Source organism: Rhamphochromis sp. 'chilingali', assembly GCF_963969265.1.
Source record: "Rhamphochromis sp. 'chilingali' genome assembly, chromosome: 15".
Lineage (NCBI taxonomy): Eukaryota > Metazoa > Chordata > Actinopteri > Cichliformes > Cichlidae > Rhamphochromis > Rhamphochromis sp. 'chilingali'.
This window is the reverse complement of record NC_137942.1, coordinates 33,724,693-33,752,560: the sequence shown is the minus strand read 5'-3', so window position 1 is coordinate 33,752,560 and position 27,868 is coordinate 33,724,693. Positions and strand designations below refer to the sequence as shown.

At 43.1% G+C, this 27,868-nt stretch overlaps 1 protein-coding gene across 1 annotated transcript; it reads left to right on the top strand.

The window, feature by feature from the left end:
• The first annotated feature begins 3,892 nt into the window (after positions 1 to 3,892).
• Positions 3,893 to 26,981, top strand: carhsp1 (calcium regulated heat stable protein 1). The gene is made up of 5 exons (XM_080905072.1): positions 3,893 to 4,085; positions 21,664 to 21,822; positions 23,001 to 23,109; positions 23,910 to 24,032; positions 26,410 to 26,981. The coding sequence occupies exons 2-5, from the start codon at positions 21,741 to 21,743 to the stop codon at positions 26,570 to 26,572; spliced, it is 477 nt and encodes a 158-aa protein (XP_080761198.1). The 5' UTR covers positions 3,893 to 4,085; positions 21,664 to 21,740; the 3' UTR covers positions 26,573 to 26,981.
• Positions 26,982 to 27,868: the final 887 nt, after the last annotated feature.

The window sequence follows — 27,868 nt, the reverse complement described above, 5'->3', positions numbered from 1 at the left end:
TGAGGTCAGCCTCTGACTTTTCTGATTCCCACACTCTGGGCTTCCTCTTTAAACAAACAGCTAAAGCTTCTCAAGTCAAAGACAACACTGACAGAATCATTGGGTTAATCTTCCCATTGGATCTTGGACCAGAGTTGAAAAATGCACTATAAATATTTTGGTGAGCTAAATATTGTGTACACGTTAAACACATTTTTAAATGCCTCTGTGTTAGATCCTCGTGACCTGCAGGGTTCAGCAGTACTGACTAAGATGAAGTCAGTGGAGACAACACTGACCTGAAGCGTGGCAGACACAGTGCTGAACGATGGGAATTCAGCAGACACGACAGATTCTTTCACAAAAGGCTCTCAGAAGACCTGAGTCCTTGTTTCAAAAAGCATGAATCCTGCTATCAGTGTGATATGCACCACTGCACCGCTAACTGAGGCACATTATGCTATATTAGAGCTATAAGACTTAATAAATAGTAGTTCATACTTATTGTGGGTTGTGTATGTATGCGTCAGTGCTTTGCTAATGTGCGACCTGAAGCCTGGTGCCATACGTTCACAAGAGAAGCATTAACATCCTGCCAAAATGTTGCTTATGGAGTCCTGAAGTACTGATGCAGAAGCAGATGATGGGAAATGGGCTGCTTTTCTCATTAAGCTTCATTCATTTTTAATATAGAGTGCGTATAAAATGGCTCCGCGTGGTCACAGCACTATTAAGAGGTTTCTGCATATGGTTTAATAATTGGTTATTAAAATGGTTTTGAGCTATAACACATGGGTGAGATCATCGTCCTCTGCACTGGTTGTGTTTGTGTTACTTAGCTGATTGATGCTCTTTGGGCAACAGGAGGACCCACTCAGAGCCGATGTTTCCCCTGAAATGTTTCACCCGACTGTAAGAGTAACACAACTGAAAGCATGCGGCAGCAGTCAACCAACATTAGGCTTTCCTGAGAGAGAGAAACGTGAGGTGGTAGAAGTCGTGCTCAATATTTTAGATCAGCTTTAAAATTAGATTACAGTTAAAAAAGACTGTGTGTTGTGTGGTTAAGTTGGATGGTTCTGTGTCGTCCTTGCAGATATATGAGCACGAAATGTGTGGTCAGTAAAGCATGTATGTTAGTGTGCTGTTTGCTTTCCAGGGTGTCAAACATAAGACCCGTGGGCCAGAATCAGCCCAGCAAGAACATCTTGAAGTAGGACAAAGTTTTGGGCTTATAACTAATTTCCCAGCTTGTCCTACTGATACAGACCTCTCGTGCACACATTCATGGTACAGTAATGATTAAATGAAAGTTCCTGTTTTTATTGTTTGTTTGATCGTATAATGTGTCCAGAGTAAACTACAGCATCTTTATCGTGTAGAAAAACTGAGACTTACTGCTGGTGTTGCACAGTTTTTCTTCGTATACCGACAAATCTCAGAGATTAAATGTCCAGTTAAATGTTTCTATGCCAACAGAAAGGGGAATTTCATGCCTCATTTCAGTAAACTGCTGCATCTATTTCCCATTTTTGTAGCACAGTAGTTTGGTGCATATTGCACCCTGTAGGTCCATGGAGATGAGGACCTATTAGATAGGACTGAAGGACCAACACAGGCTGCATACAAGAAGGCTCGACTTCCTATAGACGCTCAGATCCTTCAACACATGCAGCAAATGTTCCATCAGATACTTTACTGTGGTCTGCCAAGGAAGCAGCTTTAAGCTTGTGATGCTAACAGACTGAAGGAGCTGATTACGAAGGTTTAATCTGTGACGGGCTACAAACTGGACACCTGATGCTGTGGCGGGGAGGAGGTCACAGGTCAAAGTTATCCAGCATGAATAATCGCGATCGCCCTCTGCACAGGAAATGTTTTATTCCACATGCTGTCACTCTCTTTGATACAGTAATTGTTAACCCATTCTTCTACAATACAGTCATTTGGCTTTTCAGTTTCCAAATCCTTACAGACGATTTAAAAGTCTGTCAGTCAAATGTTTTTCAGTTGTTTTTTGTTTTTGTGGTTTGCTTGACAAATACTCGTCACTTAGAGAACTTACATCACATTTCTTCCTCCTGATGCTCCGTTTGCACTTTCGCAGATTGTCCTACCCATGTCTTCCTGTCCAAATGTATTGAGTTGCTGCCATGCGATTGGCCGACTAGATAATTGCGTTAATGAGCAGTTGACCAGCGGCCAGGGAGTTTATAGTTTACTGATTCATTTGATTAGAAAGCCTTTTCACTTCCAGTGTGGTTCAACACCGAGCCCTCCACCAGTCAACAAAAGCATATTTTACCGTATGCACCATTTAGTCTTGCGTGTCATTTAGTCACACACGAGCTTTTTTCTGTCATTTTACACATTTATTTCTTAAGAATTCTTCCCAGAGAGTCATGCTGACAGTTTCCTTTACTGCAGCAGCATTTCTTCACCATGTACTCAAAATTGCATTTCTCTTTCAGTATCGCAGGATTAAATGTGTAGTGTAGTAAATTCCATATGACTTCCTTACTTTATGTCTTTCCTGGTGTGTAGATTCAAATATGAAAAGTGTCAAATGGGAAATCAACATAGGAGCCTCTTTAAACTCAGTAAAGAAGCAGGCCGGACCTTAGCTTTCTCTTTTTGTTTCATTGTGAATATGCTAGACTGCGAGCTTCCTGTGTTTGGTTGGGCATGTGTGCGCCTCGACAGCAGGTCACCTTGCAGACTGTTAACTTGGCGGGCAAAACCGCACTTTTCTTGTCATCTAAAGGGCAAATGGAACTGAATGGAGGTTTGTTCCCACAGTCTCGTTCCTTTGTACATGTGTTGTTCTCTTTGTTTTTCCCACATGGATTGTATGGACAGCATCAATAGACGGTGGTAAGAGAACACACTGACTCACTGTGTTTAACAGGATATAACGTTACAAAAATATAACTGATGTCTAATTCCCACTTATTCTGAGCTTAAGTATGAAAATGTCTCCCTCTGCTGAATGTGAGGCAGTGCTTCATGTGAACCTTTTCCATCTTATTTCCTGTTACATTCCTTTCAAGTTAAATTTTGTTTTTAGTCATGGTTTAAAAAACAAACCAAAACAAAGAATAAGTATAGCTTCATATAAAACGCACACCAAAACATGAAATGGTAATAAATGTGTTAAATTAGCTGTTTATTCCAATAAGTGCTGTCTTTGTGCCACGTAAGGTGTTTATTACAATTTCTTGGTTCAAAAATGTATGAAATCTCTTTTGTCAGGCGGTGTGACCGTTTTTAAAAAAATAAGACACCTTAATTAATCCCACACTTAAGAAATTTACGTCTTACAGCAGCTCACAAGTCAGACGGAAAAATCCATCCATCCATTCGCTTCCGCTTATCCTTTTCAGGGACGCTGGGGGCGCTGGAGCCTCAGACGGAAAAATCGAATCAAAGATATACTAAAAGACGGGAAAATCAAGCATTATTAGTCCAAAAGTGTTTTATACTATGTACAAATGTGCGATATATACAATGAGTTTACATGTAATATTGAATTAATCCTGTGTACCAACAATACAGAAATAGGAAACGATAGAAATAGATAATTCATTGCATGGCATTCAGGAGCCTTAAGGATTCAGGAAATAAACAGCGTGCAGACAATGCTGTTTATTATTCCCACGCAACACGAGTTTGTCTATTTAATTGAAACGTAATAAAATGACAGTAACTTGCATACAAATGCAACAAACATAACATAAACATTTTATTTATTCCTTTGTTCTTGTAAAAAGTGGTTTTCTGTATAAAATATACAAACAAATCCGCTTTGCGTGTTGTGTCGCGTATTTATGGCTGCTCGTTTTTGACGTCCCGCTGTAGCGCCTGTTACGGTAACAGGTGACGTCACTCCGATGGTGTTACGCCCATTGAGAAAAAAAAGAAGGAAAAAAGGAAAAAAGAGCGAGAGAGAGTGAAAGAGTTTACTCTGCTGGACTCCGGGAGGCTGAAGCTCATCCTCACCACGCTCTACAGCGGGGAACAAACCCGCAGCACGACATCAAACTGTTCAGAGCCGAAACTTTTCCAGCTTCAGAAGAAACGTCAGTGCTGAAGTTGGAGGTAACAAGGTGAGACTCGAACACACGCAGCGCTGCTCTGTGAGCGCGCGGCTAATTTCTGCAGCAGCTAGCTAATAGTTTTTGCCCCAAGGAAGCTGTGAACTTTACACCTGCTCGACAAACACTGTGGTTTATATAAATGAGCTCAGCGGACGAAATGTGTGGTTTTTATTTAAGCTCGTTTGTATTTGTAAGTTACTGGAGGCGCCAAAGTTCACTGACTTCCAGTCTTTGCTTTCCATCAAGGATTTTCTTGGCGCGAGCTGGCGTTCATTTCCTTTGGGGGGGGTTGGGGCTCAAAAGCATGCAAGGGAATACACACACACACACACACACACACACACACACACACACACACACACACACACACACACACACAGGTGTGTGTGTGTGTGTGTGTGTGTGTGTGTGTGTGTGTGTGTTTATGAAAGTCAGAGGCTTTCATTCAGAAACTTGAAAAGGCTTTTTCTCAACCCCCCCCCCCCCCCCATTCAGAGCTAATGAAGTCCTGGAAGACGAGCATCTGTGGGCGCTTAAGAGCCGCATGATATTGCCAGTATCTATCAGCAGCTCATTATTGGACAAGTGCGTGTTTGTTTCTCTCCGTGTGGGTGTGGGTGCATTAGCCACAGAGGACAGCAAAGGTGGAGGATCATCCTGTGTTTTTGAGCCCTGATTCCTGCCTGTTGCTGGTTGAAGCAAGAAAAATATCATTAGATGTGTTGGGCAAGAGATATCGTTGAGTTTTATTGTTTGGTTGTGTGTGAAGAAGAAAAATCCTCGATTTCTAAGGAAAGGTATTGACTGGCTATCGTCACAGTTTCACTGAGGATGTGGTTTTCAGTTAAAGGCTGAGGTCTCTCCAGAGCTGCACACAAATTACAGAGCGAGTTGCAGGTCTGGGTTTTATCCAGCACCTGTATGCCTGTGTGTATTTTTAAACTGTATAAGACCCTCAAACTTCCCCAACGTGAAAATAAATTTCAGATGTATTTCGATCTCTGCCAGTCTACTTCATCGTTAAGTGCTTTATTGTGGTTTTTCTGTTTTATTGAACAACTTCTCAAATGTCATGGTGTTACTTTAGATGGCCGCTGAAGTGGAGTTATTATAAACACTGCATTCGATGTCAGCTTGACTGACGTGATGATTTAGCACGTTGTGTCAAAATATGAACGCCATCCTCCACCAATAAAACTGCACAGTAGAATGCAGTGAAGCCAGTGGACACCCCCTGCTGTTGGGTCTGTTTGGATCTAATGCTGAGCTCTAACAATTCTGGATTCACTCATTTTTTATTGAGTTCTTATTTATTGAATTATCAGCCATGTCTTTCATAAGGTTGAGGGCAACTTACTGTGAAGAAACCACCCCAATAAATTTTGGAGCTGCTTCTCAGACTCAAACTCTTTGACTGCAGCTGGAGATGGGTGTGGTATTTGAACCAGCTCTCCACCTGCTGTAGGTTCTGGTCAGAGCCTCCACCGTGTTTTACACATGGCGGTAGATACTCACTCATTTGAATGTCGGCAACACAAGCTGTAGAAGCTACCCTCATAGACGATAACGGTGCCATCAGGCCACTTTAACTCTCACCAGTGGATTATTTTTTTGTTTTTTTTATGACTGTTCCTTTTACAGCTGTGAAGCCAGAAGGAGCTTGTTTGAATGCAACATGATCGGGTGTAATAATCTCTCATGAGACAATGAGAAAGACGTGTAATAGCATAAAGAGGACACAGCAAAGAGAGGAGGGACAAAAACAGATGGAAATCCAAACTGTCTGCATCTCATTTCAAGTCTTAATTTTCATCTGTATCGAGTGTAACGCTCGTGTGTTTCTGTAGCAAAGTGCAGTAAACATGACGGTGCGTAACTGAAGGTGGAGAGGGAAGCCGGCGCGCTACAACTAGAAGATAAAAGAGAGCTGCTAATGTTTTGTGGCCTCTTTCCTGTGTGTGTGTGTGTGTGTGTGTGTGTGTGTGCACGAGTGAAATTTTGCGCAGTTGTGTTTCCTGTTGTTTACCTCGGGAGCAAATTCCACGCTGGGTAGGGAATTGTGACTGGAATGGCTCCTGCGATCTATGCCTGGCACGTCGCCGCTCACACTTTGGAAAGTAGGAAGCACTTTGTTAAACTGGTAAATTAAGATTTGCATGCAAACGTATCATGGCTGGAACTGTTTGCAGTCGGGGGACACAGCGATACTGCTGGCTTCCTTTTCTGCGACTCTTTCTGGGTTAGCACAAGCCATCTTAGCAGTCATGGCTGAATATCCATGGTGTTTGCATGCACGTTAGAGTCAAGGCCAGAAGGAGAATGTAAAGTTTGTCATCAATCAGATTTTGTTTTTCCAAACTTTTCAGCCAGACAGCTTGTCAGTGATATTTAGTTTGGACTAATGCTGCAGCCTGAGGAGGTGTTTCCTGTCTTTGTCCCAGCATTCGGGCTGGTTATGCAGTGAGAACAGTCTGTGGCAGAGGTCACACAGACTTTTATTTTGGTGTTGGTTGGACTTCTTTTCAGTAATGACTTTTCCTTTGCAACTGTGCTCTACCTGGATATGTGTGATTTTCCATAATCTGCTTCTCATCTGTTTTATTTTTGTAAGAAATTGGCTGTTAACTACATTGAGTGTCACAGTAGTGTAAAAGCTGTGTATGCTGTGGTGATTGTGTCACACTGAGTTCGTTATTTATATATATGCAAAGTATCTGAAAATCTCACGCCTGTGTGTGCTGATATTACTGAATCATTTAGCTGATAAGGACGGACAGCTGATAGCACGTATCAATAACCATCATATTAACTGACTGACCTGTAATCATGTCAGCGTGCTGGATACTTTTTCACACTTCAAGTTTCGTCATTTGGAGCTGACGCATAAATCATACTTTCACATACTCGCTTGTACGAATGAGTGCTGCCAGCTTGCCATCACCTGTCATGCGATGCCTGTTAAATCCTGTCGCTAGCACCGATTGGAAGACTTGCAGACTGTGTCACCTAGAGCTGTTAGATCAGTGGTAGTCAAAGTGATGGCAGTAGCTAGCCAGTCAGTGACATTTTTACCTAATTTCCCCAATAATGTCTTCAAATGATGTCATCATTATTGAGATGACATTGTTTCTGCCTCATTCTATTTTCATATAGACACCTGCAGCAAACATGCATCTGAGTGCATGCAAATAGATTCATGCGTGGACTGGTTTGTGTGTCTGTGTGTGTTTGGAGTGGGAATACTGATCTGTCATCACATGACAGAAAGCAAGAGGATAGTTTTGACTTCTGACTGCTGGTTTGATTTACATATTAGAGTGTAATGTGACTGCATTTGCAGAGATGCTTGTCTGCCTCATCTCTCTGAATTTATGTATTCATTGTGGCACATTTCTCTCACCTATATGCTACTGTGGTTTTTGTGTTTTGGTCTCACACTGGGTTTAATGGAGGGTGTAGAGCAGTGCTCTGATGGATCCTCGTCTGGCCTACGACGAGGTAGGTTTAGTCTGCAGTGCGCGACTAAATGAAATGCACATTTTCAAAACAAACAGACGACTGATGACAACGGACAACAACACAGACAAGAACAGCGTCAGTCGTAAGCGATGATACCGAGGAGTATTCTACCCACAAGTTCAACACAGAAAAGCTTACCTTGCATTAGCTGGCTCAACAAATTCTAAAAACCCAGCTAGGTAACAAGTATCATGATGCTAGCGATCAACTTTCCCTGTTAAGCCGGCCTTTCTGCTTCAGGTTGCGAGCGTGCTCTCATAAAAATTTGCATTTTGCAAACGTTAAAACGTTTTGGGACAACCCCCAAAATGTCATTCTTCTTAGACCCGAAATGGTCCCTGTGCGGCGCCTACTCTAGTCAGACGTTATCAGATGATAACGTGTTGCTGTTTATTTCTAAGATTGCTGCTGCACATTAGGGCTCTGAAACTTTAAGCTGGATATATTTAGACATTACGTGTTATTGTCCCATAGCCTAATAACAGAGGCATGGAAATCACTGTAGTTTGTTGCAGATCAAATTGTAATATTGATTGAGCAGGTAATCTTGGTGTGTGTCCTCTGTTGTGGTAGCTGCAGTTCCAGCAGTGTGAAAGAGACTCGAATCAAGTACCACATTTATACGTTAATGTGACAATGCAATGCTTCATTCAGTGGTTTTAGTGAGATACGACTCAACAACTTAAATTTTATTCCCCTGGAAGAGAATCTATCAAATTTAAAACATACAGTAAAGACCAGAAGAGTTAAAAACAAACCAAATCTATGAACAGATTTTATTGTCAGTATAAGTTACCATGGTGATTTAGCCAGGTAAAAACCGAGCCTCTCTCGTGACGCAGAAAACTCTGACTTGAAGCGAGACCTGGTTTGCTAATCCAGTAATCTGGTTTCATAGTACAGTCCTCTGGACTATGGTTCAGATCACCGCCAAAGCCACTTTCTTTTATATACAGTTGAACAAAATGCCGTGAGTGACTGGAACAAAGTGCAGGTATTACCTTGTATGTGTGCAAGCTTTCATTTCTCTCCTAAGGAATCTTTGCTTTTACAGGCCATGTGTTTGTTGTCACTCACCTCTGTAATGCTGAGAGTGCATTATGTGTCCTGTAACTGACCTCAGTAACTGCTCTCGTCTTTTTCATCAACCTAGTTGCTTTAAGAAGTGAGGCAGCGCAGCTAGCTTTGTGTGGAAACACAGCTAGCCTGTTTATGCCACTGACTGTTGTTGTTGTTTTTAAATGAAGATGTAGGGCTGTGCTCAGCCATTGTAGCAAGAGATACTTGTCCTTACAGGACAACAAACATGAATTATAGGTTATGATGCTGTGAATAAACAGAATATTTCTCAAACATATGCAGCAGTAATATTAATCCATCATCTCTGCTTACCTTTCTGTGAAAGTCATCTGACGCCACTGATGGAAACGCACAAAGCCAGCAAACAATTTAAGTGATAATGGAGTCTTTATGCAGGTGAACTCCTCTCTCATAGCGCTTACGTGTATTATTCTTTGTTTAGACATGCCATGTTGGTTTGCAGAGACTTTCCTGGTTGACAAGGAGCCATTTGGGTGCGACTACATTAGTAAATACAATTTGCAGTAATTAAATGATACAATGTTTGATAGAGATCATTTTCCTTTGATTTCTGACTGTTTGAGTAAATGTAGCCACCACAGTTTTAGAGCTGCTGGTGAGTTAACTTTGGCTTCGGTTAAAACGCTTTGGGACCTCCAAAATCCCCCAAATTTTCTCTGTCAAGGAAGATGCATCCTGTGGGAAGCTGTAAAAGTATACATGGGCTGAGTGATGGTACCACAGGACCAGGTTGCACTGTTTGACTTCGATGTGTGTATTTTGTTTGTCTGCAGCAGGTGAAGTTTTGAATGTGCAGCAGGGTGTAAAATGAGATTCTCTAGACCTCCAAACATAAAACACACCTTACTTAATAAATATACAAACACATTTTATCCCCCTGATCTTACAAGCTTTAAAGTTTCATATTTGATATGCAAGTAACAATTACTGCGAGGACATCATTAATCACAACAGGTGACAAATCAAAATGTGGCTCTTATCCAAACTGTCAACAGCAATAAATCTGTGCTCCATTCAAAGAAAGCTGCATTGCTCAGTGACCCCACAAACTCCCCTCACTCTTTTGTTTTCTTAGCCTTTCTCACACAGCTACAGTTTCTCGTCCTCACCCAGGCCTGCTTTTTCCCGTCTCCATGTCTGCCGCCGGCTTTGCTGTCCAAAGTGTTTTTAATCAGCCTGTCTGCCAACAACCCCCAACTTCCCCACATGCTAACTTCTAAGGCAGCTTTTTTCTAACTAGCTGGGGCGAGAGGGGGACGTCCAGTTTAATGGGCCGCGACGCCAAATACAGGCATAACCCAGATTCACGTACGCGGATGAGTAACGCCTCTACTAAACGCTGACATCTCACAGTTTCCAAAACTGCAAATTTCGTCACGCTCTGAACAAAATTCACTAAATCAACCATAAACGAAGACCAAAATTACGCATCGCATTTGGAAAAACAGCAGCACAAACTTTCTTACTTGTGCTGTCTTGCATCCAAAACAAATGTTCACCGCTTCGCAGTGACGTTACCGTGATTCTATTGGCTCAAATGATTAAAAGGAGGGGTCAGTCGTGTAAATCGGGCAATAGAAGCCGAATTTACTGCTGAATTTAAAATGACTGATTTCAGTGCACAAAAACCGTCATGTTTTATGAAAATGTGTCAACATCTGAACATCGATGTTGTAACAAACTGTAGCTTTATCCGTCCAAAGGATCAACGGGAATTATTTCCGTATCCAACATCGACCCTTTGGGTGTCAGATTTCCTGCTGGATGCTCTGAATGATGCCAAAGTAAATGATTACGGGGGAAATGGATTCACTGCAAACTTCATTTCAACATTGTTATTAACAGACGTGTGATTTAACGATTGATGAGAGAGCTTTGTGAGCAGCCAGCAGATGTAATTTTCAGTTTCTGTGCCCTTATTGTCGACATAATGATTTTAATTGCTCGTTGTTTGTTTCATGTGTTGTGTCCAGAGCGCTCTAATAGTTCTGCATCCATCCAGTAGCTGATGATTGCTACCGCTGAGAAACACAGACTGCCTATTTTTAGTGGATTTATCAAAATGAGAACATCCACCTTTGCACTTTGAAGTTGAGACAATATTTGAACAAATATTTCATCTTATTGGATGAGAAAAAAAAAAAACCAGATAATGAACATGGACAAAAATGTACTTGACTACTTAAAATCAGACCTGGTGCTCATGACTCAAACCACCTTAGTTTTAGTGCAGAGCCGTCTTATCGAAACACTTAAACGTTTACGACCTGCTCTTATCTTTCCCACTGAAGCGAGAGACTTAATCACTCAAAAATCTAAAGAGCTCTCCAAGGTCAAAGACGTTTGTGGATGCCCTTCAGTGCAGCAAAGGATATTCATTCAGGTCGAGAGCAGAGTTCACCTAAACCTGTTTTCTCAAACCTTCTGTTTTTGAGCAGTGGCTCCTAAACACTAAACAATGTTGTTGCTGCTCTTCTAGCTAGTTTGAAAAATAAATCGAGTTTCTGAAACATAATCAGTCTGCGAGGACAATTTAATCCCCAATGCATAAAACCTGTTGATGGTTGTTTACGTGGATATACTGTCATGTTATAGAGAAATTCCCATGATTCAGTTATACAGTTGTCAGTTTGCTAATCCAGTATTGATCTAGCAGCATGTTGGTCTTTTGTTGTCCTACAGCTATAACCATCAAATCTGCTGGTCGTTTATTTCAAACCATATGTTTGAATCCTCATAAATGCAACCGTCACACTTTAGATATGTTGTATGTATATATCTAATCTATATATTTAAAAAAAAAAAAAGAAACTTTAATATGAGTTAAGTGGTATGAGTGATTATTTCTCCTTTGACCTGATCTTGATATGATCTTGCTTATCTGCTGCTTTAAGTTCTCTTCAAGCGACTATAACTAAATTACCCAAATCACTGTTTTCAGGAGCTTGTGGTTATTGCGGTGTGGAAATTGCACGTCCAAAATTGCAGTGGAGCAGAAGTGGCGTCTGGCATGATTGTGTCGGTTTTTTATTGGCTGTTGCAGCTGTGATTCTGGGCAATTTGAAAGCCAAGCATAAGAATCCCAGTACATCAATAACAAGCAACATTACTGTATGTTGCAGTGAGTTTGTGCTGCTGTTTAACTGGATTCCAGTGTAATATGTTTCTCCAGCAGTCTGTGCATCATACTGTCAATATTTTCCAGGAGATTTAGACGTGTAAGATAGACATGGGGAATGTCGGGAAGTTAAGACCCAAAGGAGGAAGAAAAATACTTACACATGGTGTCCAAAGGTTTCAGGTTTCTTACTTTCGATGCATCTTTCTGTTAAGTTATCTTTTATTTTTTCTTATTGTTTTGGGGCCAAAAATAAAGTCAAATCATTATAAAAGATGGTATAAGAGGAGAATGTTGGCTGCCCAGATGAGCTTGAAGAGATTCAGAATGCAAATCACACATGGCAGTAAAAGCATTTCCCCTGTCCAGTGACTGAACAGGTCGCTTCCTTTTTCCTACTTTATCCAGGAAGAATCACCAGCTGTGGTTACGACACCCACAGGAGAGGGCAGAACTGTGAGCATGTTCGCCTGAAGAAAAGGAAGAAGGCTTCAGCTCCCCAGTGCAGTTTTCATGTCAACAGAAGGATAATCTGAGACTGCAGCTTGTACAATATAAACACAGTGAAGACCTGCTTGTAAAAAGATTGTTACAAAGCCTGTAACAGTTTTACACAGTATTGCATTAGGAGGCAAAAAAGTAATAATTTAGTTTTGTTTTGTTTTTTTTGCTTTATTTAAAATTAAGCAGATAGTTCATGAGATTAACAACAAAATTACCAATTGAATCCAAAGCGAAGTCGTGACTCCTCACCTGCTCTCGACCACAAGAACACATGAATAAATCACTGCTTCAAATGAGCCACTTCTTTTGATTTCTGTGTGATGATCCTCATCAATATACAAGAGACACGGTGCCTAAAGCCCATGAAAACATTGTTTTTATGCTTTTTATTTTTTAAGCAATGTTAAAACAGTATGCTAATGTACCAAAAAAAACATAATTATTTTGCAAGTGGTGTAATTCTGACACTTTGTGCACCGAGGACAGTATAATGCTGTTTGAGTCCAACTCCTTTAAATCAAGAAAAATGTAAACCTCTCATATGAAAATGAAACTGCAGCAATTTGAGTGAAAAGTGATTTGAGCTGTTCACAGTATAGTAACTTATAATAGCTGCTGCTTGTTTTGGTGCTGAACTAATCTGGAGGCGAGGTTTTTGATACCGGATGCTTTTTGGTTTTCTGTTGTAGTCTCAGTTCTGCATTAGCTGATCGCTTTTAAAAGAAAGCTTGAACTTCAACAAACCCTCGCAGCCTAACTGACCCATTTTAAAACGTATGTATTGTTTCAGGCCTGTGTCTGGGTGACAGTGGGTTCTGAGAGGTGGGGGAAGCAGGGGTGACGTGCACCTGGAAGCTATACAGTGGATTCCTGGGTGTATGGGTGGGTGGGGGCTCAGGTCTGTAGCTGCATTCATACGGCTCCTCGTGTAAACAGGTGTGAAGCAGGAGTTTGCTGACGGTCATGGTCAGCCCTCACAAGTTTGTAATGTTTAAAACACCAAATCCAGTGATGCACATCGAGGGAGTGAGTCATCAAATGGAGAGATCGGGACCATCTTTTGCCATCACACAAATGCAATTCACTTTCAGCCACACACGCATCCACAGTACCACAAACACACCCACCCACAGTGGCTTCCACAGAGAGCTTCACATGTTACGCTTAAGGTTGCTTTCTGCATTCAACACAGGCTCATAATGTTTGTAAAGCAGATTGCGTTATTCTTTGTGTGCGCGCTTTGAGGTCTTCAATAAGGGGCCTGGAGCCATTTGCATCCGCCGTCCACTTCATTCATCTCGACCGCTTAAGAGTGGAGATGCAACAATGACTCTGCCTCCATCAGCTGCAGCGGCTCAAGGTCCTCGCAGAATGTCGCAGTGCAGATGCAAACATGTGACCGTGGTTTATGTCAGCCGGGAATCTTTAACTCAGTGAGACCAGTGCGAGATTGAAATCAAACTCCCCTTAAAGCGGTGCATTTAAGGGGCTGCTTTGTTCATACCTTTATACTTCCTGGCACCTCACAGGGGCGGATGATAAATGAGTGTTTCGTTTAGGGGGAGCTGAGCTGTTGATGGTTATTGTAGCTAGGGATGTGATGGTTATTAGCTGACTGAAGGGTTCAATATTGCAACCCCTTCTTGGGTTTTTTGTTTAAATGAATTAGTGATGTTATCACTATATTACAGCGGTTGTGTAACACAGCAGACATGCGCCTGCAGCTGCATTACACATCTCTGCTAATACACAGATTGCATGTTGTCGATGAGAAAGATGAAGTTTTTTGAGCTATAAAGTATTTGGATGCCTTTTGTCAAAATAAGCAGACATGTGGGGTTATGAGTGGATAATAGAGCCTCGAAATAATATCGCAGTATTTCAAGAAAATATTTCTATTGTTACGGGAAAAATGTTTTATTGGTGCTTGCAGGCAGCGGGATTTATAACGACTTGTAAGGTGTTATAGCCTCGCCTTGTCCCACTGTTGTGCACATGTAAAGGTGTTGTATTGTTTAAGCAATAATATTGTCATATGGCATTTTTTTTATATCATGGAAAATTTATACTGCCTATATTATAATCTGTCACAACCCCTTATAGAACAGTACATAATAACATATGGATATTGACCTATGAGTAAAGAAGGCTGCTAATGCTCTCGCTGCTAATGCTCTCGCTGCTAATGCTCTCGCTGCTAATGCTCTCGCTGCTAATGCTCTCCACGCTCTGAGTAATGCAACTCGTTCTTTTAATTTCCATGTAATCAATCTAAAAACAGTCTGGATGGAGGATTCGTTAGAACAGAAAGGAAGTCGCGGCGGTGACGGCACACTGCACAATCTTTTCCTGTTTTTGCTGTCTCACCTTTAACGAGAAGACTAAACCGGAAATGCTCCCAAATAGTTGACAAGCCACACTTTACTGGATGCTGGATAGTCGCCGTGTTTAACAGCTCACTAGGAGCGCTCAGTGTGACATGTTTGTGTATCGTTGCATCGATGTATTAGTAAGACCAGCTTTCTTTTTTGTTTTCCTCGGGATTCTAGGATTTATAGTTTTTAATCTTAAAGGGTAACTTTAGTTTCGTAACACTGAATACTGGTCAAGCTGCATTCCTATTCTCTTGTTCATGGTAGAGACTCACACTATGACACCAGTCTTGCAACATTACAGTTAGCAAGAAAGCTAAATGGTTCCTCTAAACAGCTGCTTTTTATTGCCAAGTGCAGCTTTTGGGCAAAGCTAAAGGTAAAATGTTTCAATCTGGAGCTCAGAAACAAAGAGGAGACTGTTCTGAGGTCAGTCACCTGGACGTAGTTGTGTCACCCACAGTTACAGTTTTCCAGCCTTGGACTCTCCAAGTTTCTGCAAAGTTCCTGCTAATTTCATGTCCTTGCTTTGCCTTTGTGTCATCTTGTCCTCGGGGACATTTCATCTTTCTCTGCCCCCCGGTGTGAACGAGGAACTGAGTGAACCTCTGAGAGAGAGAAGGGAAGTCGGGGGTAAAGAAAAAGACGAAGCAAGGAGCGATGGAAAAGCAGAATCTTTACTTTCCCACATGGTTATCCTGTTATATCAACTCTCCTTTTCTTCGCTCTTCAACACATTTCCATCTGTCATGTTTCTTTTTTCTAAATGCACACTGTACTGGTTTGACCTCATGTTTGGTTTGATTTCATTTTCTCCTCTTCCATTTCCTGCTCTCGTGTCTCGATTGGATAAAAGGCCGATTGATTGTATTCGATGTTCGGAGCCGGATATTCCCATAAAAGCTTTCAAAGCAGAGTTTCTCGTCTGTCAGTCTCTGCACTTTATTTTATGCTCTTGTCTTTGTTGGTCCCTGTTTCACTGGTTTTTCACACATTTTTAAAACAAACCGTAAGCCACACTGCAGGCAAGCCACACGTCACGTGTTAACTAAACACGCGGTGTATACACTCCATAGTCAGGAATCTCACCTGACATAACCAAGAAATCCGATGATCCCAACATTCTGACAACTTCGTGGAGTAGCTCCAGTCAGCCACCTGTTGCTGTGTTTATCTGCACCACCACCTCATGAAGTCAGGCGGATTCTAGACCGGCAACCTGCACCAATACGTCCACGCTTATGTAAATGCCAGCCCACCTCCGACAGGGTCACATGATGTGGGATGACTTATAAATGTGCCACCGTTGGTGTGAATGATCAGCGTCAGTGAGCTTTAACATCGTCACAGTTAGCTAATCATTAAACTTACGGATATGAGAGGCATTAATTTCTCGTGTAACCCTGAGCTGAATTGCAAATACATTTATTTCCAAAATGTTAATTCAGTTTAGGTCTGATGACTCCAGGTAGAATAAGATTAGAGATTTGTCTTCTGCTCACCCTACGAGCTCCTCCACGTACTTCAAGCCTAATTAAATTTACTGGCACTAATACTAGGAGAGCAGCAGAAAAACTCTGAAGGCTCTTGAGCAGCTAGTGCAGAAAATCAGCACGTAGCGCACTTGCTCTTATAGACATGTCAGGGACCGACGCTGGAACACTGAGATCTCTGTGGGTGCAGCTCAAGATGAACAGACGTCACCTTGAGGAGGCTGAAACTAAACAGGGACAGAATCTGTATGCATTTGTTTCTGACTTGTATAGTACAACAACCTCATCACATGGATGCTGTTTATCACACCAAAGCTGGCTGTGTGGGATTCGGCCTGACCGACGATGTCTGTGTGGACTGTGTGTGTAGCGTTGGTATTTGCTGTGTCAGCAGGGTCACTGGTGGCGTGTTGTTCAGAGAACTATCATGGAAAATTCCACTGGACATGGGTTTTATCTAGTGTGTGTGTGTCTGTGTGTCTGATGATAGAGTGGCTATTGTTTGAGTTTGTTAGAGAGACAGAAGTGGTCCCACTGGATGGGCAAAATCCATGCAAATATCTTGTGTTGAAAATATTGTTTCAGCTCATCTATTCTTAATGCAGCCGTTCATACCAACCGTGTAATTTCACTGGACGAATGTGCAACATTTCATTTTTTCAAGCTTGATTGATTTATGGTTTTTGTTTAGTTTTTTAAAATACAAATAAACTGATCTGACCAATCAAAACGCGCTTCAGTACTGAATATACAATGATATTTAAAATAATACATTTTAACAGCTACAAACTGCTTTGGGTAAGTCAGTTCTCGATGATTTCTCTGCCTCCTTACATACAGTATCATCTCTGCCAACAAGCACTGAAACTGTCTCACTGACATCCTGAATATGTCTATATTTTATAGATAGATAGATAGATGGGATGAACCCAGAATCTCAGTTTCTTCTTTTTTTTCCACAAAAAAGCAGAAAAGTTAGACACTAACTAAACTACAATGCACACTAGCTATACACTCCAAACATGCTAAATGTCACAAATCTGTCGCCCTCCCTTCAAAATACACAACGGCAGCCTGGGACACAGCGGACAAGAAGTCGTTCCTGTTGTCCTGCATGTCTGTAGTTTGGATTGAAGCAGAGTCACATGATCATATACTTGAGGATGCATGGACTGCAACACACGCTAGGATGCTTATGTGTCCGTATACGTGCAGCATGGGAGTGCTGAAGTGTTGAATAACTGAGTTATTATTACTAAATTTCTATCAAACTTAATCTGCGTCATTACACTTTGATGTTTCATCAGCATCGCAGCAGGTTGCTAATGCTTTGCGACACAGACTCACATGGCAGCCTTTCAAATCGATAAAATTAGAGTCCAGCTTCGTCGTAGATTGGGTGCCAGTAAATAGAGCCTTCTTAGTGAGTGACAGCTGGATGCCGTCTTATTTAAATCTCTGACGTCTGGAGTGTGGCGTTCCCCTGAAGATGTGGACGTAGCCAGGTTTGGGTTTTTTTTCCCAGACCCGAAGGATCGAGTGTAAGTGATCTGCTAAGGCTTTCAAGCGACGCACAATCACAGACGAAGATTTTCCCATCGTTGCTAAGTCGTACATTTTTGACACCAAAATCAGAGTTACTGTGGGATCATTTAAGAACAATAAAATCTGTGGATTCCTTTGAGTCTGAGGGGATAAAAACATCACTATGAAGCATTTTGGATGTAAGAGTGTTCAGATTTCAGTAGATGATGACGAGGGCTGGTGGACGAATCTGGCACCTCTGAGAGGTTCATGCTAAAGGCAGCAGTAAACTCTAAGGTCAAGGCTGCAGTCGCTTTTCCACTAAAGAATATTGCAGCTTTAATTTTCAAACATTTTGCCGACTGTAACCTTCGTTCTTGTGTTGCAGAGAGTTCGATGCCAGCTGTGGTTTCTGTGACTATAAAGATCGGTGCATGCATGTCGGGTCTGTTATCGTGTGTGGCCTCTTACTGTCCCCTGCTCTTATCTTGGTCTCCTCACGTTTGCTTCACACCTCTAATGACTCAGCATTTTTATTTGAGCATGGAAAGCGTGTATATTTTCACATTTTACCTTATATTTTGAATCTACCTGGGGTATTTCTTGTTGTTAAACTTGATTAGTGTTGCATGTATAACCTGCAATGTACTGTGAGAAAAAAGGGCCAGTTTTTACAATAACATTATTGCAATAATGGTTTTTGCTCCCTTTTATAAATGGCGAACTTCCACTGCTGGTACTTGAACGTGTTCAGCTTCACTGTTTTTACAGCAGCATGCCAAAACACACACACCATCACACACTTTCTGATGCCAGTCTCCAGTTCCACCACATCCCAGAGGTGCTCCACCTTTCAGATTGAGATCTGGTGACTGTGGAAGCCACTTGAGTTCGGTGAACTGATTGTTATGTTCCAGAACCTGTTTGGCATGATTTTGTGTTTAGCTTCTGAGATCAGACAAGAGCAGGCGTGCTCAGGGTGGCCGAAGCAAGGCTAAAATGAAAGGAGGCAAATATAAGTTCACAACTGAAACAATGATGTAAAACACATTACGAGTGGCAGTGAAGAGTCACGGGAAGTCCTCCAGGAACCTGAACTTGGTGATGCACAACCAAGGAACGGTTCAATTCAGTTTCACTTAGGTGCCAAATAATAACAACAGTCGCCTGAAGTTGCTTTATATTGTAAGGTTTAACAATGGAGAGGAAACCTCAAAAATCACACAAACCCCCTGTGAGCAGCACTTTGGCAACAGCAGGAAGGAAAAACTCCCTTTAAACAGGAAGAAACCTCGGGGAGGGGCAGGGGACACGGCACCTTCTTCCTGTAGTTACTTCTGTTGCTCCTGCCACAGAAACATCCAGCCAATAATAATAATGGCCTGCACATTATTTCTACTGACGCATTTTGCTTTTGCTTTGGATTTTGCTCTCTGTAATCACAAACTCATGATTCAGACCAGAGTGAAACAACTACAGGTTTGAAAATGCTGGAAAATTACGACAAATTTAAAAATATTCATTTTAAAAATTCAGTTCCAGCATTGTTTTAAGGAAGCAGAGTTTGTAGTGTGTTGTGCAGGAAGGTGATGGTGGCCCTTTTAACAGCAGCAGTAGTAACATGAGGTGAGCTAAGTCTGCACTCACCTTATCTTGTTTTCCAACCTTTCCCTGAGTGCTGTGTCTTATCTGCCACTTTCTCCCTGTCCCACCTCCTCTCCTTGGAAAGACCCTCTGTTTTGTTTGTCTGTTCTCTCCGTCATCCTGTAAAAGCTTTTCCTTTTTTAACTTTAGCGGCTCGCTATTCCTTTGGGAAGGAGGTTGCTTTGGTCACAGTGTAAACGGAGACAGACGTGTTGATGGTCATAAAGGAAGCGCGCTGTCCTGAGGGGCTGTGATTACATTAACCTCGTGTCTATTGAGTTAATCAGACACCGTGCTCACTCGGAGCTGTGCTTCAAAACCGTAAAGTGTGTAACTGCTGCCAGAGCGTGTAGCTGGTTCTTAAAGCAACTGGCTGTGTGCTGAGCAAACTCTGATGTCAAATGATCAAAGGTTAGAGCGCTAATCATGTTCAGATATTTAGAGCGTGGTGCTGTAGTTTTTGTGTTCATTAGCAACAGTCGGTCCTGTTTTGGTGTTTTTGTTTATCCGCAGCTGTTCCAGAAACATCCGCAGCTGTTTTCCAACCTTTCGATGGCTATTATTCATCCTCGGTTACAGAAACCAGATTCCACTGAGCTCATTAATCCATCTGAACAAGCATCCAGCTTTGATGTGCCTTTGTGCCAGACTCTCCTCTTAGGACGATGCTTAACTTCTAGATTGTTATAATGCAACCTGTATTGTCCTTTGAGTGTTTTTGGGGCGGGCTTAGTGAGCAGGTCCGACTGTGAAACCACATGCTTATTGGTGAATACTTGTTCGACAAGTCATTAGAAAACAAGCATGTTTTATAACATGGATTCTTCTTTTTGGCCAAAACCAAGACTTTTCAAAATGACATTTTATTCAGTGTGACCCAAGGTGACGGTCTAAGCAAATAAATAAAAGTTGTCCCATTGGCTTCTATAGGACAAAGATATCGCCATCATGTGGCCTTGAGATGAATGCAGCTCGCTCGACCATCGCTCCAACACATCAGACTGTCTTCTAGCCACCTCTATATTTGTGTTGACCCGTTCATTTATTTTTAAAAAGCCAGTTTAATTACTTTTATATGCTGCTAGCTTAAGCTATACCAATATGCCATGAATTATGAGTCGATTAATATTCTATAAGAGCGAGCTGAGCGTAAAAGCGAAGCTCTCAGTTTACCGGTCGATCTACGTCCCTGCCCTCACCTATGATCACGAGCTGTGGGTAGTGACCGAAAGAACGAGATCGCGGATACGAGCGGCAGAAATGAGCTTCCTCCGAAGGGTGGCTGGCCTCTCCCTTAGAGATGGGGTGAGAAGGTCGGCCATCCGGGAGGGGCTCAGAGTAGAGCAGCTGCTGCTCCACATCGAAAGGAGCCAGCTGAGGTGGTTCGGGCATCTGACAAGGATGCCCCCTGGGCGCCTCCTGGGTGAGGTGTTCCAGGCATGTCCCACCGGGAGGAGGCCCCGGGGCAGACCCAGGACACGCTGGAGAGATTATATCTCTCGGCTGGCCTGGGAACGCCTTGGTGTTCCCCCGGATAAGCTGAAGCAGATGGATTGATAATATTCTGAAGTCTGTATCACAAAAAGTAGTTCCTAAAAAAAGTTCTTGTGAGAATGTGTCAGGCTCTCTCATGCTGTGTGTTAAATGTGGGGAAACCTGATTCTCCCCACGCTGCCCAGAACTGCTGTGTGAAAACACCTGTGCACCGTGGGAAATCTGCTCCACTTTCTTCTGCAGCTTTACTCAGAAACACTGGCGTTTGCAACCTCGCTGAAGTTCTCCTGGATGTATTTGTTTAACATTCTTGCGTCTTTCTCTTTTCTTCTTCTTTTTTCTTCTCTTTCAACAATGCAGCTGTAAAGCAGAAGCCGCTGCACGTTTTCTTTTCCACCTAATTGCTCGACGTGCAGTCGAGGGTGAGGTAATGGCTGATGTTAGTCCTGGGCTGAGGTGAATAAGGACACTGTTGTTCTCCACCGTCTCTGTCGGGTCGTATCGGCGTGTACTCGAACTGCTGTTGCCACAGCAACGAGATCCATGAGCACAGATTGTTTTTTGCGGGTGGGGGCTGGAAGTGGGATTTGCAGCTTGAACTGCTATTGAAGTAAAAAAGTGCACATAACACCTGGGTGAGACTGGCACACTCGTGTGTGCGTGTGCGTGTGCGCGCGTGTGTGTGTGTGTGTGTGTGTGTGTGTGTGTGTGTGTGTGTGTGTGTGTGTGTGTTAAATGGAGAGAGTTAGGTAACCCTGTTCTTTGTAAGCATGCTGTGTGACTCGCTCTAAATCTCGTCTGTCATCCTCCTTTCCCAGGTGGTTAACACGCTCTGCTGTGCTCCCTTTTGAGCCGCCCCTCCTCCCTCCCCATCCTTTACTCTGCCTCTTCCAACATGTCCTCTCAAGACACTGCCATCAAGGGGTCTCGACCTGTGACCCCTCCACTGCCTTCTCCAAGATCCCCACGGTCTCCAGGTATATGCATAAATACACAACACCCTCTCATGTGTCACCTGACATTGAAGATTTTGCTCACTTTCAGAGCAAAATCTATCAACATCCTACAATGTGAACGGCACATCAGCACTTTAACGAGATTAGCCTCGTCCATTTTGATGAAATTTGATCGCAGAAACTCTAAATGGAACTCAGCAGTTTGTATGGCGCCCACGTGCTTGCCTGACAACATGGGGCAAGCTCCTAATGAGATAACAGATGATGTCAGGGCTGATTGCTTCCCCAAACTGGACCAGAGCATCACTGAGCTCCTGGACAGTCTGAGGTTCGACCTGTTGGTGTCAGACGAACCCAAGCTTGATGTCCCAGAGGTGTTCTGGTAGACTTGGGTCAGGTGAGCGTGGGGCCAGTCAACAAGATGAGCAAGGGAAAATCTCATTGGCCTCCACCTGTTAAACCATTGTTTCAGAAGTGTGTATTAGAGGGGTGATTGGTACAGAGTCCACATTCAAAGTCTGCAGAGAAAACAAAGACACTGATGGACCATTTCCATATGCATGTGCCAAGTAAGTGCGCTGTCAGAGTAAGCTGTCCCAATGTCATGGCCACGTGTTAACAGGTGTCTGCTCTCCAACTGATCTATAATCATTTCTTCTGTATTAATGTGCAAGTGATGCTCAGTTGGTGGGCCTGTGCAGTCCTGCTTCATGGAAATATCAGAGTTGGCTGTGAGCAAATTAAGCTTCATCAGAAAAAACTAGCACAGTCATTTACATACAGAGTGAAGAAGCAAGGTGAGCTAACACAAATAAGCAGGAATTTAGGAACCGCGCACTGTTAGAGCGCTCGCTATAAACAGATCAAAGTACGAACAGCATGTGTTGCACTGATGTGAACCTACTGTGCCAGTTAACCCAGTTCTGTTAATATTATAGTGGTGGTGGGATGGTTCACTCATAATTAAACGTCCCTGATGCTGTGAGATGTTTAATGTGACAGACTCATTGTGTGAGGGCGTCGAGCTCACGCTGAGGTGGTTCACAGGCACGGGGGAGCATTAGCGTCTCTGTCCGAGGCCACGGGTCATGTATTTGCACATGCATTACAGGCACAGTCCCTGCTCTAACCGCTCGCCATGCCGTCGCGTGAAATTTGTTGCAATGTAACACACTGAGGACTTTTTCCCCCCACTTCAGAATCTCTGCACCTCCCGGCCTGCAGACACAGAGATCGCTCGCCTTCCCCTATGAGAGGCTACCTCATCCCCAGCCCTCTGCCCACACGCAGAAACAGGACCTGCTCAGCGTGAGGACACACACACACACACACACACACACACACCTGTAGACGTTAACGAGAGGAAACAAATTCACAAGCCAATGAAGCGAGTGTAATATTCGCTGCTATGAGGCTTGCTGTCGTTGCTGGTCAATAATCTCGTGCTGGACGCTGCACGGTGATCAGTTTGTTAATCAGACTGTCAGATTAGCATGTTCAGTGAGACCTTCTGTGTCTAACCACAATGAAACACCCACAGCTTTCATCGTTCGTGTCCTGGAATTGCCTCTTCGCAATAATTCATTGTTACCACGTCATGCAGCATTCAAGCAGCATGTGTAAATGATTAGTATGTGCTGATGCAGACAAACAGCAGTGCATGCCAGCACAGTGTGTCACAGTTTGTCAGCTGCTCTTCAGAAGACTCGCTTTAAACATGAACTTTCAAACAATGAGCACATGCATTACTCTGTATTTTATGTATTAGCACATGTGTTTCTTTCACTCTTGGCTCTGTATGATGTAAACAAGAGTTTGTATTCTGTGAATCGTGCAAAGCTACTCTGGTTGTTGAAGAGCATAATAAGACCTGCTTCAAAGTAAATGTTTTTAAAAGCTCACTCGGGGCCAGCCCGGCGCTGTGTGCAGGTTGCCCTGCAGCAGTCCTGACTCGCAGGATTGGATCTGCTGGTTAGCAGCCAACGACCTTTCAAAATAAAGTGCTTATTTCATATATGGCGGGTCTTACGAGGGATCTGCCTCTGCTGGTTCATCAGTCTGCTCTGTGTTCACGTCTCCCATCTCTCTGTAATGTGCTTCCTGTGTAGGACGGCTCGTGCATCGGAGGGACCCGTGTTTACTGGCATGTGTAAATATTTCTCGCGCTCCAAAGGCCATGGATTTATCACGCCATCGGACGGGGGCGCTGACATCTTTGTCCATATCTCAGAGTAAGTGTGTGTGTGTGTGCTTTGTGGATTAATGTGTTCGTGGTCAGGTCGGCGTGGGGAAGCACCTGTGGTGTGGAGAGTGCCTCACACCGTCGTTCTGTGGGTGAAAGGTCAGGATGTGTTTATTGCTCTGTCACTGATGAGGTGTGTGTAGCTTGATGTTAAAGTTTGTCAGCTCTCTGTAGGAGTGAAAGGAAACGCACAGCAAGGCGACGCAGAGTGTAGGATATCTGATGACCTTCACTGCGGTGCCTTTGTTATCACCCACAGGCCTGAAGCACAGACGTTAGCGGCGCGCACGAACACTTGAACACCTACGTTCACACAAACCGCTCATTGGATACTTTTTAAGCACAAAACAATAAAATAGTTCACGAAGCCTTTGAGTGACTTTTCCACGTGTTTGTCGAACATAACAGGACCAGGCTCGTCCTCAGCAACAAGGCAACACAACAACACAGCCTAGTGATGTTTATTGATAATATCTTATTGATATATTGATATTAACCTCGTGCCCTCCTCTGGCCTTTTTCTTTTTTTGATGTAGAGATCTGTTAAAGCTTCCCCCTTTGCTCTGCCATCTGTACTCTTAATGCGTTTTGCACCCTTTGACACAAATGCACAAAATCTGAACTCATGCATCTTTTTTTCCCCTTAATCAACTCGAGCTCTTATCAGAATCGAATCGATCGTTTTCTGGATTGAACGTGATTTTTAGATGCAGACTTGATTCATTAGCCTTCTCTGGTCCTTCAGGTCATAAATCCATTCTTTCTTTTTTAAGAATGAACCAAACTGACTCGGCCGGTCCTAAAGGCGTTGCTATCCCACTCAAAGGTTTGTTTTGGTTTGTCAGACTTTGTGCAGGCGTCTCTATGGGCCTCATAGTAATAAAACATTTCAAATGTATGGTTGTGTTATGAGTCGGGGTGTTGAAGTGCAGATTCTCAGCTGTAAGTAAAGGAGCTGGTGAAGCTGTTGCATAAATTGTTGAGAAATTGGGGCCATTTTTAAACACGCTCGCCTGCTAAAGTTGTTTCGTGCATATTGGAGGATAAGTTTTGTTATTTCTTCATAAATAAATCAGCTGAAAGATCGTTTCAAGTGTGGGACTTCTTCTGCAAACTCAAAGCACAGGGTCCAAGGAGCTTTCAGTGCAAACCTGTAAGTGTGCAGGAGTGAGAAGGAGTTTTGGGCCCCATCAGCACTTTGGTAGGTTGTGAGGTAAAGAACTACTCCAGCACTTCTTGCCAAGCTGCTAAGTTTGGCCTTAACATCCATGAAAGTGCGGGATGATTGTCAAATCCTTTTTGAGGTAAAGAAAGCCATGTGAAGAAGACTGTCCAGGAAAAATCTATATTATTATTTACCAGTGACAAACCAGTACTCAGCATGAAGTGGGAAGAAGTTAGTGAAGCTGAGACGCCGACCAGAGGGCAGCAGGTTAAACAGGTGGTGAGTGGCGTGCAAGAGGTCACCTGTGATGGGCCTGGTTTTCCTGCGACAGGAGGATCTGGCGAAGGTGGGGGGTGTCAATCAGACTTGTTAAAGCAGCCAACATGTTTGGCCGCTGCAGTATTTGGTCAAATAAAACTAAGATGAGCTACCAGTAGGACAGTAATTAAAAACAGAAAAGCTCACACAGTGGAGACGATGTAGTGTGTTGCATTCCTGCAAAATCTGACAAATAAGCCTTTTATTGATCATGTCAGTGTGTCTTTGTGGTCTCTGTGTGTTCAGCGTTGAACTGTCTGCACTTTGAGCCCACACATCATATCTAAGCAGTGTTTGTCACAAAAATATCCAGATTTGTGATGTTTGATGCTGCTGGGTTTCTTGAATAATTAGCTGAGCGAGGAGTCGTGCGCATAGACGGATATGAAAACGAAACCACACGAGAAATCATGGCTCGAGAATCCCGTTCATTAACTTTCACTAAAATCTACAGAGAAAGCCGGAGAGCTGTTATAATAATGTTTCTTATTATTGTTCATGTCCTCTTCAACAGGAAGTGTCTCATCGTCTGGTGTATCGTGTGTTTTTGAATCAGAGAGGTATGCCTTTTTAGGCTCTCCTCTCCTTTGCTCTGTGGCTAACGTAGTAGAACATGAGAGGCACAAACTGGGTGTCAAATGGCCACTTGAGAGGCAGAGTGATCGTTTGTCTCTACAGCTGAAGTCCTTCTACCTAACAAGCCTGTGCTGATGAGACTGAGCTGTGTGACTGGTTCTGTCTCCCCTGAATCAGCAGTGAGCACCAAACTGTATTTGATTCCATCTACAGCTCATCCAGCACTCGGGAGGCTGAAGCAGGACAAGAGTTCAGCGTGTCTGTAAAATCCAGCTGGGTTTGAACCCCTCTGTCTCTGTCTCCTCAGCATCGAGGGCGAGTATGTGCCGGTGGAAGGCGATGAAGTGAGCTACAAGGTTTGCTGCATCCCTCCTAAACTCGAGAAGATCCAGGCAGTGGAGGTGACCATCACTCATCTCAAACCTGGGACCAAACACGAAACCTGGTCGGGGCGCACCGTCGACAGCTGAACACCTGAACCGCGCTGGTGGGAGGGAAGAGGAGTGGGTGGAGTCAGCATGATTGGGGGGGCGGGGTGGAAGAATGAAGTGGGGGGGGGGGATAAAAACCTGGGAGTGGTGGAGGAGCCAGAGGTGGTGCATACTGTTGGTTTGTGAATAGAGGGGGGACTTCACCTTAGGTTAGACTTTTAGATCCCTGCTTAAAAAAAATGATAGTGAGATGTTTGAAAAAAGAGTTTTCACAGATTTTAGTTTGGAGGAGCTGAACCGGCCGTGGCTGCTCCCCGTGGACCCAGCGCCATGGGGTTATTCTACAAACTCCACTGAGGCGTACTCCTCTGCTTGTGCCTGCTTCTATCATGTGTGTTTGACATGTTTGGATGGCTCAACAAGTGAATTAAAGAACTTTCACCTGGTACGACTGAGTTCCTCATTTTGTTTTTATGTTTCCGCTGTGTGATGGGAAGGGTTTTGTTTTTGATCTTTGAGTTTCAGCTCTGTGTGTGTTGAGTTGCATTAAGATCAGGAGTTTTATAACCTCTTGACTGTTTCTGGCAACAGTTTTGTGGGACCTTGACTGTTAGCTTGGAAACCAGAGGAATAAACAAACATGCCTGTATAGCCTGCACAGCCACTCAGTGGACAGTTGTTAGCTTCTCAGTCACACTGATAGTTTTCTGTCTTGTACAAAGCAAAGCTAGTAGAAGAAAACAGTTTACTTGTATCTTCTGACCCAGGAGGACGACTGCAGACTCATGGACTGCTGATAAAAGCTGCCAAAGCCACATCAGACTACTTGGACAGTCTCTTGTGTGTGGTTCATGCTGCAGTCTGGCATCAGCAGGTGTTCTCCTGTCAGTATGCTGCAAATAAGGAAGCCATGAACATTAATAGGCTGATTGTAACTTGTAAGGTGTCTGTGATACTAAATGAAGACACTAGTCTCATTTATCACGACCGCAGGATTACGAGTAAATGTTGAATCCAGTTCTTTGCCTCGGGAGGAACGACTTACATGTGACGAGACTTTCAGGAAATGCTGGATTGCTGACCTTTAACATAACCCACCTGCCTCCAGCTCACCCTCACCCTGGCCTCCTTCACATGAACCTCCTCTGAGGGCTACATGTATAAAACATATATAAACAATAACATGATCAGTGTGAAACATCACAGATTCAGTGGGCTGTTAGAAACTAAACACTTATTCAGGTTTAATAAAATGAGAAGTATCAGAAACTTTGAAAGTTAACTGCAGTAAAAACGTGATGCTTCTCCCAAGAACAGCAGGACTCATAAGTTTAG